This window comes from Eurytemora carolleeae, unplaced genomic scaffold (genome assembly GCF_000591075.1).
Source record: "Eurytemora carolleeae unplaced genomic scaffold, Eaff_2.0 scaffold91, whole genome shotgun sequence".
In the NCBI taxonomy this organism is placed as follows: Eukaryota; Metazoa; Arthropoda; class Copepoda; order Calanoida; family Temoridae; genus Eurytemora; species Eurytemora carolleeae.
This window is the reverse complement of record NW_019396098.1, coordinates 90,987-110,389: the sequence shown is the minus strand read 5'-3', so window position 1 is coordinate 110,389 and position 19,403 is coordinate 90,987. Positions and strand designations below refer to the sequence as shown.

General features: G+C 33.4%; 3 protein-coding genes across 17 annotated transcripts in view; all 3 read left to right on the top strand.

The window, feature by feature from the left end:
* The window catches only part of LOC111694868 (1-phosphatidylinositol 4,5-bisphosphate phosphodiesterase gamma-1), a 34,003-nt gene extending 28,218 nt beyond the window's left edge, over positions 1 to 5,785 (top strand). For 3 of the 14 annotated variants that reach the window (XM_023463911.1, XM_023463913.1, XM_023463912.1), the window contains 6 exons: positions 162 to 384; positions 679 to 944; positions 1,200 to 1,947; positions 2,036 to 2,514; positions 2,832 to 2,902; positions 3,526 to 4,599. In XM_023463911.1, the coding sequence (XP_023319679.1) occupies positions 162 to 384; positions 679 to 944; positions 1,200 to 1,947; positions 2,036 to 2,514; positions 2,832 to 2,897 (1,782 nt within the window). In that variant the 3' untranslated portion in view covers positions 2,898 to 2,902; positions 3,526 to 4,599. Of the gene's footprint in view, positions 1 to 161; positions 385 to 678; positions 945 to 1,199; positions 1,948 to 2,035; positions 2,515 to 2,831; positions 2,903 to 3,525; positions 4,600 to 4,820; positions 4,954 to 5,032; positions 5,134 to 5,212; positions 5,409 to 5,557 lie in introns of those variants that run through there. The other 11 variants (XR_002763735.1, XR_002763734.1, XR_002763733.1 and 8 more) reach the window with 11 other exon arrangements.
* Positions 5,786 to 5,902: 117 nt separating this feature from the next.
* LOC111694872 (probable 28S ribosomal protein S23, mitochondrial) lies at positions 5,903 to 8,200 on the top strand. Its single transcript, XM_023463918.1, has 4 exons — positions 5,903 to 6,015; positions 6,754 to 6,858; positions 7,463 to 7,621; positions 8,079 to 8,200. Exons 1-4 carry the CDS (start codon positions 5,929 to 5,931, stop codon positions 8,190 to 8,192), a joined length of 465 nt encoding a protein of 154 aa, XP_023319686.1. The 5' UTR covers positions 5,903 to 5,928; the 3' UTR covers positions 8,193 to 8,200.
* LOC111694870 (lysine-specific demethylase 8-like) lies at positions 8,189 to 16,257 on the top strand. Of its 2 annotated transcripts, none has more exons than XM_023463915.1 (11): positions 8,189 to 8,283; positions 10,294 to 10,420; positions 11,746 to 11,809; positions 12,033 to 12,082; positions 12,164 to 12,620; positions 12,710 to 12,893; positions 13,358 to 13,508; positions 13,975 to 14,035; positions 14,856 to 14,999; positions 15,170 to 15,316; positions 15,838 to 16,257. In XM_023463915.1, the coding sequence occupies exons 1-11, from the start codon at positions 8,208 to 8,210 to the stop codon at positions 15,946 to 15,948; spliced, it is 1,572 nt and encodes a 523-aa protein (XP_023319683.1). In that variant the 5' UTR covers positions 8,189 to 8,207; the 3' UTR covers positions 15,949 to 16,257. The 2 variants fall into 2 exon arrangements, with proteins under 2 accessions (XP_023319683.1, XP_023319682.1); XM_023463914.1 differs by having other exon boundaries at positions 13,346 to 13,508; positions 15,838 to 16,228.
* The last annotated feature ends 3,146 nt before the right edge of the window (positions 16,258 to 19,403 follow it).

Genomic DNA, 19,403 nt, shown 5'->3' with positions numbered 1-19,403 from the left:
AAATTAAAAATTGTAATCAAAGTCGTCTTCATTGTAGTGATATATGCAACGACGACTGTACATTTAAAAGATAATATAAAGTATCTGAAGGTCTTAATTTTTCGGGTTTTTTCCCCATTTTGAAAACCATAAAAATATAAATATCACTGATTTAATTTCAGGTATATTTTGACAGCTTATTTGATCTGATAACTCACTACCAGACACACCCACTCAGATCCAGTAAGTTTAGTATAACCCTGGGGAAACCGGCTCCACCCACCAACCCTCACGAGGACCGCCCCTGGTTCCACGGCCAGCTAAGCCGGAGTCTAGCAGAGGATGTATTGTCTAGTATTCCGGTAGATGGAGCCTTCTTGGTTCGACAAGGAGAACGGGTTTCAGGCAGGGGAAATATTCATCTAAAAACTGTCAAAATCTCTTCAAAAAATGTCCTAAAGAAATTAACATTGGTTTATAAAGTATAAAAAAGATTGTCAAATTTTTCATTGAAATCACCTACACAGTACGCATCTGTGAATTTCTTAATTGCCCTATATTCTTTTTCCCTTACCCGATAATAGGAAATTATGCCCTTAAGATTCATTTACATCTTCAACTTAACCTTTTTCGCTAAAATTTTTGTTTTAATTATGTGTTTTCCTTTTTTCAAAACTGGAATATGCCCTTTTGTCTAAGGATCTTTTGCAATCTCATTTCGAGCTGACAACAACGTGAAGCACTGTCTCGTCAAACAGGAAGGACGCTTGTACGTTATCGGAGCAGCGCAGTACGAAAGCCTGGTGGATCTCATAGCTCACTACGAGAAGAACCCGCTGTACAACAAGGTCAAGCTGAAGATGCCCGTCACGGAAGAGTTGATCCAGAGAAATGGAGGTGTTGGGTCGAATGGAGATGTATACTGCAGTGTAGAGTACATGGATCCGAACCCATTCAATAACAAGGCATGGGGTTTATTTACATAATATACGACATACGTACAGTCAGAACCAGACAAATGTGGACTGAATGTCAACTTTGTTCTAAATTATATTTAAAAAGTGTATCAAAGGATTTTGACTCTGAAACTGATTTATCTTTTGATTTTCGCTGTCTGATTTTTGAAATAAAAAAGACGACAATAATTTTACTGTTTCTGTTTCTCAGAGTTCAAAAATAAGTTTTGCAAATACTTTAATTAATATATCCCTGCACTAAAGGTTTGTGCCAAAGCTTTATATGATTACACAGCGCGACGAGATGATGAGTTAACGTTTAAACGTGGAACTCTGATCACTAATGTAGTTCAACGGGACGGAGGCTGGTGGAAGGGGGATTCTGGAGGCAAAAAGCAACTCTGGTTTCCCGCTAATTTTACTCAGTTAGAAGAGGGGAACGGACAAGACGAAACTGATAACACACCTTTAGGAAGTCTGCAGAAAGGAAGCATTGATATATTAGGAGCTAAGGTTGATCTTATTGAACGACAAGGACAGTATGGAATAAAGATCGAGAACAGTTCAACTGCAGTTGAGCTCCACTCCAGTACAAAAGAAGAAGCTCAGGATTGGGTTGTAAAAATCCGCGAAACTGCAAACAACGCCTCCATTAGGGATAACGAATCAAGAAGAAAGGAACGAGCGATGAAAATAGCCCGTGAACTCTCTGATCTTGTCATTTATTGTAGATCTGTAATGTTTAACACAGAGAAGAGTATGAGAAGAGAACCCGGCCTCTATTGTGAAATGTCCAGCTTTCCGGAGGCCAAGGCTGAGAGGCTGATGCTAGGAGTGAATGGAGATCCTAAAATGTTTTTGTGGTACCACCGAACCCAGATATCTAGGGTATATCCTAAAGCTCAGCGTGTGACCAGTGATAACTACAACCCTGTACCAATGTGGGGTTGTGGGAGTCAAATGGTTTCGCTAAATTACCAAACCGGAGACAAACCGATGCAAATCCATCAAGGTATGAATTTTTTTTTTCTACCAAAAACTGAAAATGAAACTTTTATCATCGTAAATTTATTTTCTGTGGATTAAGTTCTTAATTATAGGGAAGTTCCTGGATAATGGAAACTGTGGTTACCTACTCCGACCTGACTATATGTTCTCCGATACCTATCATTCTAATGATGCATCAACCCTTGCTCTAAACAATGTGAAACCTCTGGATTTGACAGTTTTGATTATAGGTGCTCGGCATCTTATGGGCTCCAAAAGCAAACGCGGACTTGTTTCTCCTTTCGTAGAGATAGAAATCGTCGGCTCCGACTACGACTGCCAGAAAATGAAAACCCGGGTTGTGAATGATAACGGGTTAAACCCTGTTTGGGATGAAAGTTTCAGTATACGGATACTGAACCCGCCGATGGCATTGTTCCGACTAGCGGTTTATGACGAAGATATGTTCGGAGAACCTAATTTCCTAGGTGCTGCTACGTACCCCTGTACCTGTATATTGACAGGGTACAGAGCTGTTCCTCTCAATAATGGACATAGTGAAGAACTAGAATTATCCAGTTTACTTGTTAAGGTAGGTTCTCCAAAAAAAAATATTAGAAAAGCGAAACCTATAACGTTTAACGAGTGAGGGCGACGACATAGTGCATTAAGTCCGTTCGTTCTGTTTAATTTGTTCCATATATTTTCTTTAAGTGACAAAATTTGGCTTAGTGTAAGAAGAGCAAATGTTTCCAAAATTTCCTAATTCTAACTTTTCCATTTCTTACACTATGCCAAATTTTGACCCTCTGAATCTACTGGGTGACAGGTCTGCATTATCGTATGTCACACTAATTTCCGAACACAATTATTTTATAATTTACTCTTAATCAAGTTTAATTAACTTAGATTGAGAAGAAGAAAGAAGTTGATGTAGATATTCTTGGTTCCACAGACAACGGTACCGGTAGCTAGCCCAGGTAAACCGAGCTGAAAACTTTAGGATTGTGGATATTGAGATCAATGCCTGAACTTCTCTTTTTGTTTATTTCAAGATTAATTTAATCTGAAGTTTGTAATCACAAAAGTGAGCTTAACTCAACCAATCAATGTGCGTTAGCGTTTGAAGAAACCGGAAAAGCCAATCAGAGAATTCGGAAAATTTGTTTTTTTTCCTCGCATTTACTGAGTGAACTGTTGGAAACGGGAAAGGAGAGAAAAAGGGCGGACTAAGCAGGAAATTTAAAGAACTAAAGAATCAATTCTCAAGAATCCAATCGAAATAGCGCTGATTTTAACCTGTTTCTTGATCAAAAAGTATCTTGTCTGCCTACAAAGTCCAAAACGATGGAACATTTTTTTCTGTGCGCCTCTTAATCATGTAAAGCAATATATGTGAAATCACGAAAGTCAGTTTTTTGTAACTAAACTAACCTGCTAACATGACTCTTGAAATTTAAAAATTGGAATTTTTTGACGGTTTCGTCCAAAAAAAATTTTAAAGAAAAGTTGAACGCATTGAAGCCATACATTTATAAATTAATTCCCCTAATGTAATTTATGTTTAAATTTATGAGAGAAAAATAACTATTGTTTTGAATAGGTTGACCGGCTCTGCATCGGGCTACGAGAGTAGGCGGAGCACAAGATCCATTCCTAGCATACCCAGTCTCAGTGTGTGTAGATTATACAGGGAGAAGGTTTAGATCCACTCCTAGCATACCCAGTCTCAGTGTGTGTAGATTATACAGGGAGAAGGTTTAAATCCATTCCTAGCATACCCAGTCTCAGTGTGTGTAGATTATACAGGGAGAAGGTTTAGATCCACTCCTAGCATACCCAGTCTCAGTGTGTGTGTTTGTAGACTATACAGGGAAGAAGGCCTACATCAATTCCTAGCATACCCAGTGTCAGTGTGTGTAGATTACACTTGGAGAAGGTTTAGATCCACTACTATCATACCCAGATACATACAAAGGCAGAGAAAAGGTTTCCAAGTTATATACTAGTACAGGGAGAAGGTTTAGTCAGTTCTAAACAATACAGAGAGAAGGTTCAACCAGTTTCATACTAGTACAGTGAGAGGGTTTAACCAGTATCATACTAGCACAGAGAGAAGGTTTAACTTGATCTGTATGAGTACAGAGAGAAGGTTTAACCAGATTCATACAAGCACAGAAAGAAGGTTTAACCAGGTTCATACAAGTAGAGAAACACCAGGAACTATACACTTATATGTCTGCATGATGAGAGGAGTACATACAGGGAGAAGATTTAACCAGATCCATAATAGTACAGGGAGAAGGTATTCCTTGATCCATACTAGTACAGATAGAAAGATTAACTAGATACTAGAGGGAGAAGGTCTTCCTTGATCCATGCTAGTACAGATAGAAAGATTAACCAGATACCAGTACAAGGAAAAGGTTGAACTAGAAAAGTACAGAAAAAAAGTTTAACTAGATACATACTAGTACAGAAATAAGGTTTAACCAGATACATTAAAGTACAGGGAGAAGGTTAAAGTAGATACTAGTACAAGGAGAAGGTCAAAGTAGATACTAGTACAAGGAGAAGGTCAAAGTAGATACTATTACAAGAAGAAGGTCAAAGTAGATACTAGTGCAATGAGAAGGGCTAACCAGATTCATACTAGTACAGGGAGAAGGGTTAACTAGATACTAGTACAGGGAGAAGGGTTAACTAGATACTAGTACATGGAGAAGGGTTAACTAGATTCATACTAGTACAGGGAGAAGGGTTAACTAGATACTAGTACAGGGAGAAGGGTTAACTAGATTCATACTAGTGCAGGGAGAAGGGTTAACTAGATACTAGTACAGGGAGAAGGGTTAACTAGATACTAGTACAGGGAGAAGGGTTAACTAGATACAGAAGGGTTAACTAGATTCATACTAGTACAGGGAGAAGGGTTAACTAGATGCTAGAACGTTAAGTAGGTTTAATTATGTATAGCGAAGTATTACTAAAACCCACATTTTCAATGAAATTTTATGTTACTACCATCTGTGTAATTATGTCTCAAATGTAGTTATATGAGAAACATTTTTTGGTTAACATTATTTCAATTCTTACTTGTTCCATAATAGATAATGCTAGAGTAAAGTAGTCAATTCTAAATGTTCGAAATCTGCATGTTTTTTTCATGGATAATTTTATTCTAAATTTTTATAAATGCATTTTTCAATCGCATTTTGAAGTCTAAATTTTGTTTATGTTCATGAAATGTTCACAATTAATTTTAAAACCGTGCACTGTGCACTGTACAGCATAAAGTTTCAGCCTAAAGTTAAATGCTCGAAAATTTATAACAATTAAACATGTTAATTACTCAGTCTACTAAACTGTGATATAGTATCATGAGTGAAACTATTGTTAAACCTAATACTCGTTAACTATTCACAAAATTAATTAGAAATGATGCACAATCAATTTAAGATAATTTAAATTAAATTTTTCAGTTGATTTCTCTTTAAAATTTAGTCGAAACTTATCTCAAAAGATATCTCTTAAATTTGTCAAAAGTTCATAGCATTTGCAGTTAGATGCACAACTTTAATGTGATTTTTAAACTATACGCATAAACATATACAAGTATTGTTTCTGCTGTGTAGAATTCAACCATTATTATAGTTATTCAATATGCCACAATTCTATTCAATCCAGGTATATTACCTAACTGATGCATCAAACAAATTTGTCATTTAGAGCTACGTCTGATGAAATCTAGGTTTTAGTTTTGGTAGCTGTAGTCTATACTTTCAAAATTGATGCAATTTTTAAATTTCTAATACCATACTAACATTTTACTAGTTTATTTCTCAAATAAATAAGTATTTATTTATTTATATAATGATATATATGAAGATATATGGAATTTATTTATACATTAAAAAGTTAATGTTTTTGTTAAAGAAATTTACAGAAGTTCTTTAAATCAGTCTAAATTGTATTTTAAGATATGGTTTAAAATCTTTCAGGGAAAATGGCACAATCAAGGTTGGAAAAAATTGGAACGATTTTTTCCAAGATTCGAGGATTTCAAGCGAGTGGAGCTATTCAGCCTGAACAGGTATGTTTTGTAGATTTCTGGATAAATCTACATTCAATTTCGTAGAGTTCGAGAAATATATGAATATCAAAAAAAATGTGATTTATATTTTTTCTGTCGCCGAGATAAACTTTTAAAAATTCAACACGGTTCTGTACTGGAATAAGATTTTTGGAATAGACAGAAATGTAAACCAATCGTACAGGAGGCGAAAAATGATAAATTGGACATCAAAAGGCAAGCTTTTTGCACACTGTTATTTTTTACTCAAAAATTCATTATTTTCGCAATTCAGTGTATAAAATCTTTAAAAAATTATGACTTCTGGGGAAAATAGATTATTTTCATGGTTTGGATGGGGGGGGGGGGGGTTAATGATTTTTCAAGAAAATATATTCCTCTTGGCTATTACAAACGGAAGATTGTAGTTGCAAGGAATATGAATATAAGGAAAAAGACAGTATAAATTCCGTACAGTCCTCTCTAGAGTTCCATGTCCTTTGTGGGTAACACTGTATTACCACCGGCAACTTTTTTCTATTCTTATATATTTGCATTTTTATCTACAAACGAGTATTATATTATATAATGTTAACTGTTAAGAATGGTTATCTATGTATTTTGGACAAAAGAAAACAGAAAATGACAAACTTTTAAGATAATTTTAGTTATGAATATTATAAGAAACAATTTACAAAAAAATAAAGAACTTTTGAACTATCATGCAAAAGAGTGATATCATATTTTGAATATTTTTAGGTTCCACTTTGGTATAATATATACGAAGCTTTCCCTCCCAAATACGAACCAAGATGGGATCGGAAACCAACCAATAATCCAATCAAAAAAATTCTTTATAAAGAGGTAAATATAATCTCTGTTTTAACTTGTGTTGTTGCAAATATACAGGATATCCCATATCATATTAGATTGTGTAATGTGTATAGCTCTAAATTGTGATTTTCGGGGCTAATCTGAAAATTTTTGAAAAATAATTTTTTTTTTAATTATAAAAATTCTTACAAAAAAACTAGGTTTTGAGTATTATGTGCGTATTTTGGCGTTAACGCTTTGAGATAATCCAATATGATATAGTATGGAGACGTCGCGTCGATCTCCAATAAGACAAGGAAGTTTTCTCGAGTATATATTTTACTGATAACTATAACAACAAGACTGGATAAAAATGTCGGAATCAATCACATTGTTCTAAACGAGAGATGCAGCGCAGGATTCACAACCCTTTTCTTTGTTTACGGCCTTTGTGTTAGGAGGCCGCCAGGTCTCGTCTTCCACAATAGTTTATTTAAAACAATATTATTTTAAGTTTTGATTTAAAAAATCCTTAGTAATAAAAGAATAAAATGTATATCTAAAAAAAATATTTATCTTATATTATTTGGATTAATTAGATACATAATCATTATTCTTGTAAAGAAAGTGATTATGAACCTTTGTAATTGTTTAGGATGTTATAAGAGCCAAATATTATCAAACCTTCGGGAATAAAGAGGTTGTGAACCTCCAAGTGGACGGAAATCTAGCTTCACAAACCTTTATCAATAAATATCTAAGCTTGGAGCAGGAGGGTCATCCTGCTGACTCACTTTGGGAGAGAACAGTCCAGGTATAGGATTACCATGTAGACGTTGAACTCTTCTGATAATCCGAACTAACTTTATGATTTCGGCCCTGATTCACATTTTAATAGGTAACGATTGCATAAAGAGTGGCATGTCCGATTCCCAGCGGTGTCCTTTGAAAAGAAGATAAATAGTAAAGTTACTTTCGGATTTATTATAATGGTGAAAATTTTTAGAACTACACTTGTCAAGCAAGGTAAACGACGATATCTTTCATATTATCGACAGATTAAGATTGCAAGGGTATCTTTGTGAATCGGGCATTGCCCTCTTAAAATAATGCGTTGCTTGAAATTACTTCTACAGTCCCTTTAAGCCAAGAAAGGTTAAGGTAACTAACTATAAATTTACCAATAAAACATGAGGAAAAGGTCGGTGCGGAAAAGAACCCATTTTTTCCATTTTTGATCTGACTGTATTTATATTATTTGATCTTTTCAGGCGCTAGAACTAGATAAAGAAGCTACGATAGAAAACGACGAATTAACCACACCCAAGAGACCGGAGAAAATATCATTTAAAGATTTATTTAACGAGAAGGATAATAAAATATAGTTTCAGAAGGTTAAAATGGTTCCCAGGGATATAACTAAAATGTTGACTGATATCTTACAAATAGCAGACACAAAATCACTATTAGAACTAGGCAACGGTTTATACAAACTTTTTATTTAACTTTTTTAAATAGCAAAATTATTTAAGTTAAAAAGTTAAAGAAATCTTTTCATTTAGCAAAATTGTAAAAGTTAGAAAGTTACGAAATAATTTTAAAATAGCTAAATTATAAAAGTTTGAAGTTCAAGAAATCTTTTCAAAAAGCAAAATTATGAACGTTAAAAAGTTTAAGAAATTTTTCAAATAGCAAAATTAAAAAAATTAGAAAGTAAAAGAAATAATTTTCAAGTAGCAAAGTTATAAAAGTCAGAAAGTTAAAGAAATAATTTTCAAATGGCAAAATTAAAAAAGTGAAAGTTTAGGAAATCTCTTTAATAGGCAAATTTTAAAAGTTAAAAAGCTAATGGAACTGTTAATTCAAAATTACCGATAGTTTATTGAAAATTTTACTAAAAAAAGTTTATTTCGTTTTGTTTAATATTTACTATCGACACAGTAAATGCTAAGAAGACGATAGTCTTACGGCTTTCAATTATACGTTAAATATATAGCATGCAATATCATCTATTCATAATATGAAGATTTGAAATAAATTCATTTACAAACAGTGTTTTCTTTCTGTTTTTTTCAGATAAATGGAATAAGTCATACAAATACAATTTACTTGTTGACCAGTTTTCGTAAAGTTATGATTAATGTTAGCAAAAGAAAAGTTCCTGGGGCCGATAAACCGACTGTACACTCGGAAGGCTGACAGCAAATCCTCTGATTTGATTGTATGGAAACAGTTTAAGTTTGTAACTATTCATCAAATATATGGGATGTTGTTTGACTAATTTAAACTTCTTTCCTACGTGTTAACATGACGTTTTGTATCTGGTTCTTGTGTTTTTCATGCTAAAGCACAAGAGAATAAAATTCTTATTTTTCAATACCAAATTCAATCTTATACAAGGATTAGACAACATTTCAAGTGACGTTTTCTTTGAAAAGGGGGACGTCAGATTCCCAATGGTTCCCAGAAAACCTTCATCTGAACTAAATGTGAACGATATCGTCGTTTTAGCTTTTAAAGTGTTTTCTCCATTGTTTCTGTGCTCGCAAATCCCTGGAGTAGAGAAATCTGTGCTCGCAAATCACTGGAGTAGAGAAATCTGTGCTCACAAATCACAATTGAAATATCAAAGAATTTCAAGAAAAATCAGAGATCTGTTTTAATCTTGATCAGACCAAGTTGTCAAGGATATCTTGTTTGTGAAGCGTACATATCACTCTGGAAATGGAGTCACTTGTACTACCGTTATACGGATAATATTGGTTACTACTGTACTATGATAAAACTTAGTACATTTCTAGGAATCCGTTTAATCAAAATCAACAGAAATGAAAATACTTTTTTAAATGACAGAATATTTAACTTTTAATAATACGACAAAGAAACTCCGTTAATGATCTACTTTACACTGAGAAGATTAGTATTGGTTAAAAAATGTCTGATCTTATAAGGCTGTACTGAATTTAAGTAAAATTTTAACATTTGTGAACTGAAAAAAATACAGGGTGTCCCACGAAACATGAGAGTAGCAAAACGACTTGAACATCATCTTTCCTTTTTGATCTAATTTGCTGCATTTATTTGTCAGCTTAATTTTAGAAGTAACATTGGTTAACACAAAAAGCAGACCACATTTTGGAAACGCCAGAGCTAGGAGAATTTTGTGGTTATTGTTTCAAGAATCATAATCAATCATATCAATATAATGAAGACGACTTTTTTGTTAAGTTTTAATTATCAACAAGCTTTTTCCGAATTACAAGTTAAAAGTAATTAAAGAAAAGCTTTTTTTAATTGAAAGCTTTTCTTTGTTTCCATGTTTTTGTGTTTCCAATCCATGCTGTTTAAAAAGGTTGATAAAAATAAAGATTTAAATCGAAAGTCGTCTTGACGGCTAAATGTCACAAATAAAAAGATTAAGACTTTTTTCAAGTCGTCTTGGGGCAATCTGCAGATGTTTTCTAAATTGATGTAAAAACGTTGAAGTGAGAAATATCGAGCTAAAAGGAGTTGCAGCTGGTGAAAGTCAAGAAGCACATGGTGTTCAAGAACTTAATGTTGTGGTGGAAGCTGTACAACTACTGCTAGATCTCCACGGAGAACCTCAGAGAAGGTTCAATTCATTTGCGCAATTTTTTTATTTTGAAATTTTAGGTAACATTAGATTAAAAATAAGAGAGAAGGACTTAAACGTAATTGTGACCCATTTATAGAATGGCAAGTCCGATACACAACGGTACCCTTAAAAGGTTTGTTACAGCAAGAATGAATGAGTTATCCATTTTTCATTTAATGAAATTTCATTATTTTCAGTTGGGGTTTCTTTATATTATGAGACTTGCGGATATCTGCTCATAGAAACAACAGGCTGTAGTTTCCAAAATTTTAGACTTTTCAGTCAAACTAGAAAAACAACTACGTCCTCCACATAATTTATCAGATAAAGGTATAGAGTGCACTGTTGTGAATCGGACAGGTCCATGTTAAAATGGATTGTCACTTAAATAAAACTTACTGTACTTTTTAGTGCTTAATATGTGGGTCATATTTGCTTAAATTGTGTTTTTATCAATTGAATGTAATTCAGAAAAAATTTGAAAATCTCAGTGTTCGGTGTTATTTGTACATTTTGTAATACTTAAATAATTCTAGATACCACTGTACATTTTAATTAGTACAATCTGTAATACGTAAATAATTCTAGATACCACTGTACATGTTTATTTGTACAATTTGTAATACTTAAAAAATTCTAGATACCACTGTACATGTTTATTTGTACAATCTGGAATACTTAAATAATTCTATTTACCACTGTACATGTTTATTTGTACAATCTGTAATACTTAAATAATTCTATATACCACTGAACATGTTTATTTGTATACAATATGTAATACTTAAATAATTCTAGATACCACTGTACATGTTTATTTGTATACAATCTGTAATACTTAAATAATTCTAGATACCACTGTACATATTTATTTGTACAATTTGTAATACTTAAATAATTCTAGATACCACTGTACATATTTATTTGTACAATTTGTAATGCTTAAATAATTCTAGATATCATTGTACATGTTTATTTATACAATCTCTAATACTTAAATACTTCTAGATATCAATGAACATGTTTATTTGTACAATTTGTAACACTTAAATAATTCTAGATACCACTGTACATGTTTATTTGTATACAATTTGTAATGCTTAAATAATTCTAGATATCATTGTACATGTTTATTTATACAATTTGTAATACTTAAATAATTCTAGAAATCAATGTACATGTTTATTTATACAATCTCTAATACTTAAATAATTCTAGAAGTCAATGTACATGTTTATTTGTAAAATTTGTAACACTTAAATAATTATAGATACCACTGTACATGTTTATTTGTACAATTTGTAATACTTAAATAATTCTAGATACCACTGTACATGTTTATTGCAAGATTACATCTGGGAGAAATTGAATACTGGACACTGGAAGGTAATTTATTAAAGGCTGTCCTAGCCACAGCGCTTGGCCCCCATTGCAGCCTGCTGCGCCTTAGAATGCCTAACCCAACCTTTGGAAAATTGCACACTGGGAAAATATCTAACACCAATTCATTCTTTCTTAATTCTATTTTTATAATTATAATTATAATTATAACTATAATTATAATTATATTATAATTATAATTAGAGATAAATTATCTTTTTATAATCAGGAAGTGAAACGAGAATGGAGAGACCTATATGCTTTAATCTCTTTAATAAGGTGAATAATTGACATTTTATGTATATTTTTCTATTTCAAATTGTTCATACCTCAAATTTAATCTAAATGTTATTTTTTCAGGATTAGCTGTGTTGTCGAGCTAAGACTAAAATTTACAACATTGTGCAGAGACAAGACAAGATATTCTGGAAAAAGAAAACGAACCTCAGATCACAATAATGTCATTGGTCCTGGATCAGAACCCAATAACTTAGCCTCAAATCCTGGTGATAGCATTGATCTTGAATCTGGAGATCAATGCCAATCTGAAACCGAGCCAAGTATTCGTAAAGAATTAGCTAAAATTGTACCTGCAACAGAACCCAAGTTTGAACAAGATCCTAATCCTGGACCTGGACCTGATCATGAACCTTATCTTGCTCAGGGTTCGGGTTTAACCATTTCGATGGAAAAGGATGATATCGAGCTGATAGAAGAGTTGGTTAGAATTGCAGATATGGGATTGCTTCTCGGAGCACCTATTCATAATAACGCTCAAGAGAGAATAGCAGAGATTCTAACAGAATTCTTAGCACAGGTTTAATAAATTGAATTCGTACCTCATTGGATTTTTAAAATTGTAAAGTTTAAGACGACATTCAGTACTATCTTAACTTAATATTTTAGGACTTGTGCTCCCTGCCCAGTAAGATATCATTTAAGAACGAAAAGGAGTTTACTCTGGAGAAGGTTGCGATTCATTTACCTGAACCTTGTAAACCATTCCGTCCAGTTCCTGATTGTTTGGAGCCGAGTATAGAGGAGTTTGTCGCTGATTTTATGGTTCCAGGTCACCCTGTAGTTCTCACAGGTAGAAATAACCTTTTATACAGGGTTACCAACAAAGGGTGATAATAATATTCTTTATACTAATTCTTTTCCTAAATTACTTAGTTTAAAAGTATAGCTGTTTCCAAGGTTATAATGCAAGGAAAGTTAATTGCAGTTGCGTATACTCTGCGTACATATTGAAACCAGTTCTCATTGGGTGGAATTTGTTAATAATAATAGGTGCATCAGTGTTCGTTCATTATCCGAGGAGGTTTAAAGCATTGAATTTTGAAAATTTTGATAATTCACATAATAGTCTCCTATGACCAGAATATTTCATTGATTTTTTATGTGAAAAATGGATCCCATGTTAAGCTGTGACATCCGTCTTGTGTTTACATTACCGCCTAGAGACAGTACACTGCAGTAAAAAAGATGCGTACACCTCTGAAATAACTTTCCTTGCCTTATACTGTACACAGTACTGTAAAGGCTGTATGTCAGACTGGCCAGCAATGTCAGAGGCGCGGCGTTGGGGCCCAACACGTCTGGTTGCTCTGGCAGGACCTCGTACTGTACCAGTAGAGCTGGGTAGGAACTACACGCATGCGCACTGGACTCAAAAACTAATGACCGTCAGAGAGTTTGCTGAGAAGTAAGAAATTTTTTTCTTTAAGTTGAAACACTTAAGGAAAATATGATTAAGAATAAAAAATAACGAAGAAAAGATGGAGAAAAGAAAACAATTCAAATCAGTGTAAAAAGTGAAAAGTTATAAATTTAGATTCTGCCTGTTCTGTATTACTTTTAGACTTAATAGACTTTAAACTTTATGAGATACTGTTTTAACTCCAACATTTACGTTTGATCTTAGTTGTAATACTGTGGTCAGCATATATATCAATACAAAATTGTTTACTGTAATCATGATAAGATACAGAGGCTTACTTATATTTCATTAGTATACGGCATTCAAATTCTACAAAATGAGGGTGGTTGGTATTATTTATACCAATGAGTTGTCGGGTACATAAATTGTATTATATTACCATTTCGGTATCTGACACTTTATTGATATATACGCTGACCACTATATATAAAAAACTAGTTTTTATTGCTAGATATCTTGTGGATGATCCGAGTGAGGTTGGATACCTAGCTCAACATCAACTACTGGATCAGGTTCAAGCATTGATAAATCAGAGGTTGGAAATAATGAATAGTGGAAAATTATATTTGAACTACATAGATTTGGATAGTTAAACTTGTTTTTTGGTAAGACCGATAGTTTACTGGGAAAAGCAGTTGAGCTAGGCATTCCTAATTTAAAAACTTTTCCATAATAATTAATTCCAACCTCAATGGAGATAATGTTGTAGTATTGACCAGAAATCCAATTAAAAACCCTTCTTCAAGAAATGTCGTCTTATAAAAAAAAAACCTCCCCTCCATCCCAGAGCAACCCAAACCAAATACCTCCGACATCAGATACAAAAAAATCATTGAAAAGTGAAAACGTTTAAATTTTTAAATGCTTAAAATCCGTGATGAAGTCTGCAATCATCAACAATTTTATTTAACCAACCGGGTATTTATCTTCAGAAGTCATATAACGTTTTAAACCAGATCCCATCACTCCTTAATTTCCCCCACATATACCCCAATAGTAAGTTTATATAAGTAAAAAGTAACAACGATTTATACCATTATTTTATTTATTAAAACTGTATTTTTGTTTGTAGGTTTGAAGTAGAGTTATTTTATTTTTAACTTGTGTATGTTAAGTAAAGGAGATATCAATGTATGGTTATTGTTTAGGTCCCACAGTTGGGAGATGATGTGTGTATCCCAGATTACTGCTATACAGGAGAGGATGAGGATGTGGATATCAATGTATGGATATTATTTAGGTCCCACAGTTGGGTGATGATGTGTGTATCCCAGACTACTACTATACAGGGGAGAATGAGGATGTGAATATCAATGTATGGATATTGTTTAGGTCCCACAGTTGGGAGATGATGTATGTATCCCAGATTACTGCTATACAGGGGAGGATGAAGATGTGGATATCAATGTATGGATTGGACCAGGGGGAACAGTTTCTCCTCTACATACAGATCCCAAACATAATCTTTTATGTCAGGTTTACTGTATATTATATTAAATGATTTCATGAAGTTGTCCGGGCCAAGATTAAACCCTATTCATAAAATAATAAGCTTTTTTGTTTGGTTTTCTTGATTGAAATGATCTAGACTAAAAGTAGTTTTGAAATATCGTCATGAATTTTAATCGAAAATATGTTTTATTTAGGTAAGTGGTACGAAGTATGTTGTTCTCTATCCTGTAAACGAAAGTAAGAACTTGTATCCCCATTCCTCACCCCTGCTCTTCAATACAAGTCAAGTTGATCTTCAAGAACCAAACCTAGATCTTTATCCTGGGTTCTCAAACACTCAGGTATCCTTATCCTAACCTAGACCTTTATACTGGGTGATCAAGTACTCAGGTATTCTCAGCCTAACCTAGACCTTTCTCCAGGGTTCTCATATACTCCGGTATCATTATCCTAACCTAGACCTTTATACTGGGTGATCAAGTACTCCGGTATCCTTATCCTAACCTAGACCTTTATCCTGGGTTCTCATATACTCAGGTATCCTTATCCTTTCCTAGAGCTTTTCCTGGGTTCTCAAGTACTCCGGTATCATTATCCTAACCTAGACCTTTCTCCAGGGTTATCAAGAACTCAGGTATTCTCAGCCTAACCTAGACCTTTATCCTGGGTTCTCAAGTACTCCGGTTTCCTTATCCTAACCTAAGCCTTTTTAATGGCTTGTTAAATACTCAGGTAATCTTATGCTAACCTAAACTTCCTGAGTTCTAAAATACTTTTTTATTTCCTAAAAGATAAAAATTTGAATTGTGGTGGACAAATCGTCTCATATGATTTCATGTGGTTGATGATTGATATATTTCAGGGATATCATACACTTCTCCGTCCCGGGGAGATGCTCTATATTCCGCCTGGAGTCTGGCACTTCGTTACAAGTCTGTCCACCAGCTTTTCGGTCAGCTTCTGGTGGAAATAAACCTTGAATAAACCGGTCAGCTTCTGGTAGAAATAAACTCTTTGTTGATTTTTTGTCATCTTCTGATGAAATGAAATTCTGTTTATTTTCTAGAAGCTTTTGGTGGAAATAAACCTGAAGTACATTCACTATCTCATGGTAAAATCAATTAAGCAACTAATATACCAGTCAAGATAGAAATTTTGTTTAACGACTGATATACCCATGTGATAGAAATGAATTTTCGATATTGTGATAATTATTATATTTTGTGATAAATTAAAAGAGATTTTTTTGTCAACGTTTTTAGATTATATTCCGGATTACTCACTTCAAGGAATAACAGATATTGATAAAATGGACAGAACGTGGTGAGCGTCAAATGTCGATGATTAAGGTATTAAATGTAGAGAAAAGATGGAGAGAAATTATTTCAGGTTTGCCCCGGCTCGTATTTAGGAACTTGTAAAGGGAGGTGCACAACATTTAAGAATAGAAAAGATTTAGAAGTAGGGTGCGCGCTGCACACGAAACATTTGGTTGACCTATGTTCGAATTTAATGAATTTAAGCCGCGTCTCAAATCCCTTTAAAACCCGTTTCGATTGAGCGCCGGCTTAAATTTTGAAAACTTTTAGTGGCCCCAACCAAATTTGAGCCGTGGTGGCTCAAATTCTTTAAATTCGGTCTCTAGAAAACTCAATTAGGGTCAAATTAATGAATTAAGTCTAAAAAATTAGATCTTTAACTCGCTTATCAAACATTATATAGGATATTAAGACAGATATTTTCCCTGTTTACTTTCCAGTAAGTGCTATTGAAAAGCTATTTGCATCAAAACAAAAAAATGGCGGTGTAAGATGCAGAAATTTGAGTTCAAATTATCAATTATCATGGAAAGCTCAGCTTAAAAATCTTCAGATTTCTCAAAACTAAAATTCGTAAAAAACTTTCATTACAAACAGCTTCTCCTAAATCTGGCCATATTTTCCATAAATTTGTCTCCATGTTACTTTTTGTAGTACGATGTTTCATTAGAATCATTAATCTAAGAAAAGAAGGAAAAGGCATAGATATGCAAGAGATCGCCAATGCAGACTGTAAAGCTTAAAAATTGTACAACCCCTTGTACTTACAGAACGTCCCATATCATATTAGATTATCTCTAATCTTTAACGACAAAATAAACCCTTAATACTCGAAAAACTTATGATTTTCAGCAAGAAAATTATTATACAAGCTTTATGTTATTTTTCAAATTGATTTATTCTAATTAAATTTTCTTATTAGTCCCGATGACGGTCTAATATGATGTGGGACACCCTGTATATAGCAGAATTCAAAGTTTGAAATATCAAAAGCCTGTAGCGTCTGATTGCAAAGATATAGGAATGAGGAAATTAGAGTTTGGGGTAAGCGTTCAAATTGGTTTGTCTCCTAAAACTAATTCTTTTAAAATATTGGATATTTAACCTACTCTCCTCCTGGTATAATCAAACGAGGTCTAGAAGTCAGGAAATCCAATCTAGTTGGACTGCAGGTAGCCTGATACTGTACACCCCCCTCCTGTCATCTCCCCAGGGGGCATATACCCCCACTCCACCCCCGTACACGGTACAAAAGGGGGGGGATTCGTCCAATGGAATTTTATCTTGTCAAAAGTGAGTCTTGTTCAATTTACCAGAATTATTTAGAGCATGTTGGAATTTCTTAGGAATAAATGAGGTTATCATTTTTAAATTAAAAAATTAAAACATTTAATAAATTGCTGTTTTAGATTGCTAACTGCAAATTGTTATCTTGTTCTTAGTAAACCAGGCTCAACTTAAAAAATCATAGAAATCAACAGTTCAATTCTGAACGTCTTAAATTTATTAAGAACTCGAATTAAGAATGTCAATGATTATGCATTTTGCTCACTTTATAGTACAGGGTGTCCTACGAAACATGACTGTTGGTGAATAGTTTAAACTGTCTTCTTCCACACGTTTGATACCAAAGAGAAAAAATATTGTATGGTAGTAATCTTGTCGTAAAATTGAGTTCAAAGTCAAATAAATTTGGGTAAAAGATTTATTTAACGAAATAAACTGCAACAAGTATTGAATATTTAATACATTATTTGGTAGAAGACATTTAAAAATATTCACCAACTGTCATGTTTCTTGGGACACCCTGTCCCTAAAATAAATTAATAAGTTTATTTCGTAGTTTTTTACTTTGAAAAGTCTGAAAATATCCTCCCCTGTTCCTAAAGCAGAACTCTGCTAGGAACTTTTTAGAGAACCCGCAGAAGAAAACAATTAATTTTTTACGATAATGGATATCCCAGCTCAGCCCTTCAGGGTCCCCGAGAAAATTTGCTGTACTAAATAAAACTATTAACATTAATAATCATTAAACTATTTCGATCCTTTAATCTCCAGGGTATGTTAAAAAACAAAAAAAATGATAAAACTAATTATAAGCTACAATGTTTTACAAAAAAGTTTAATTTCTCTAACATATGAAATATGAAATCCCCAAAAGAGGATTATAAAATCTTAAAATCAGTAGCGTTGGATTCTTGAATCAGAGAAGACCTACTCATCTTCCTCTCCTTTTATATACTCGTTATTTTTATGTATTTTTTATCTAAAGGGAATAAATATACTTCTAAAATCCGCACATTTTTGCATATCCGGAACCAGGAAACAAAATGTTGCGGATCCAACGTAGTGCGTTTTCACACTGAAGTTTTTACCTCAGTTTGGATTTTTACTCTTCCTTTAACCAAAACCAAGATTCCCCCCCCCCCCGGGCCCAGTAGTAAACAAGGATCAAAATATTTCTAAAAAGATGGATATTATTTGATTGGTAACATATCTGAACAATTATAAAATCAAAGAAATTCTTATTTTGGCTGGGAGCGTCGATCATTCTGACCCTCAGAACCATCTCTGAGTGGAAAGACGGACTCAGTTGCGTTCCTGGTATCAAAAATATGATTAACTTTTTTATTTCAATCCTTTTTTGGGCTTTTGGTAGTCATTAAAGTCTACAGCTTCAGTTTAAGACGACATTAGGTAGTAAAATGGCGCTACATTAGTCTCCTAGATTTTTTTTACCTGTTGGACAAATCGAAGACGATTATAACTCCAACAGCACCACGATAACAGCTCGCTAAACATTTATAACAAATGAAAACACAAAAAAGTAAAGAAAAAATTATTTAAGCCACTTTTATTAAATTTGTATACACATTACACAATTAAATTGGTCTGAATATAACCTATTCCAAAAGGCAATAACACCTTAAATTTTAGGGATTGTTAAAGGGTCTATAAACGTAATTTCAAACGACCCTCGATGCAAAGATGGCAATGTCTGATTTACAATTCGATGCCCTTGAATGAAAATACAATCTGATCATTAATGTGGAAGATAATTGAATTAATCCGTACAAAGGTGACCACTCCAGAAAATACAATCTGATCA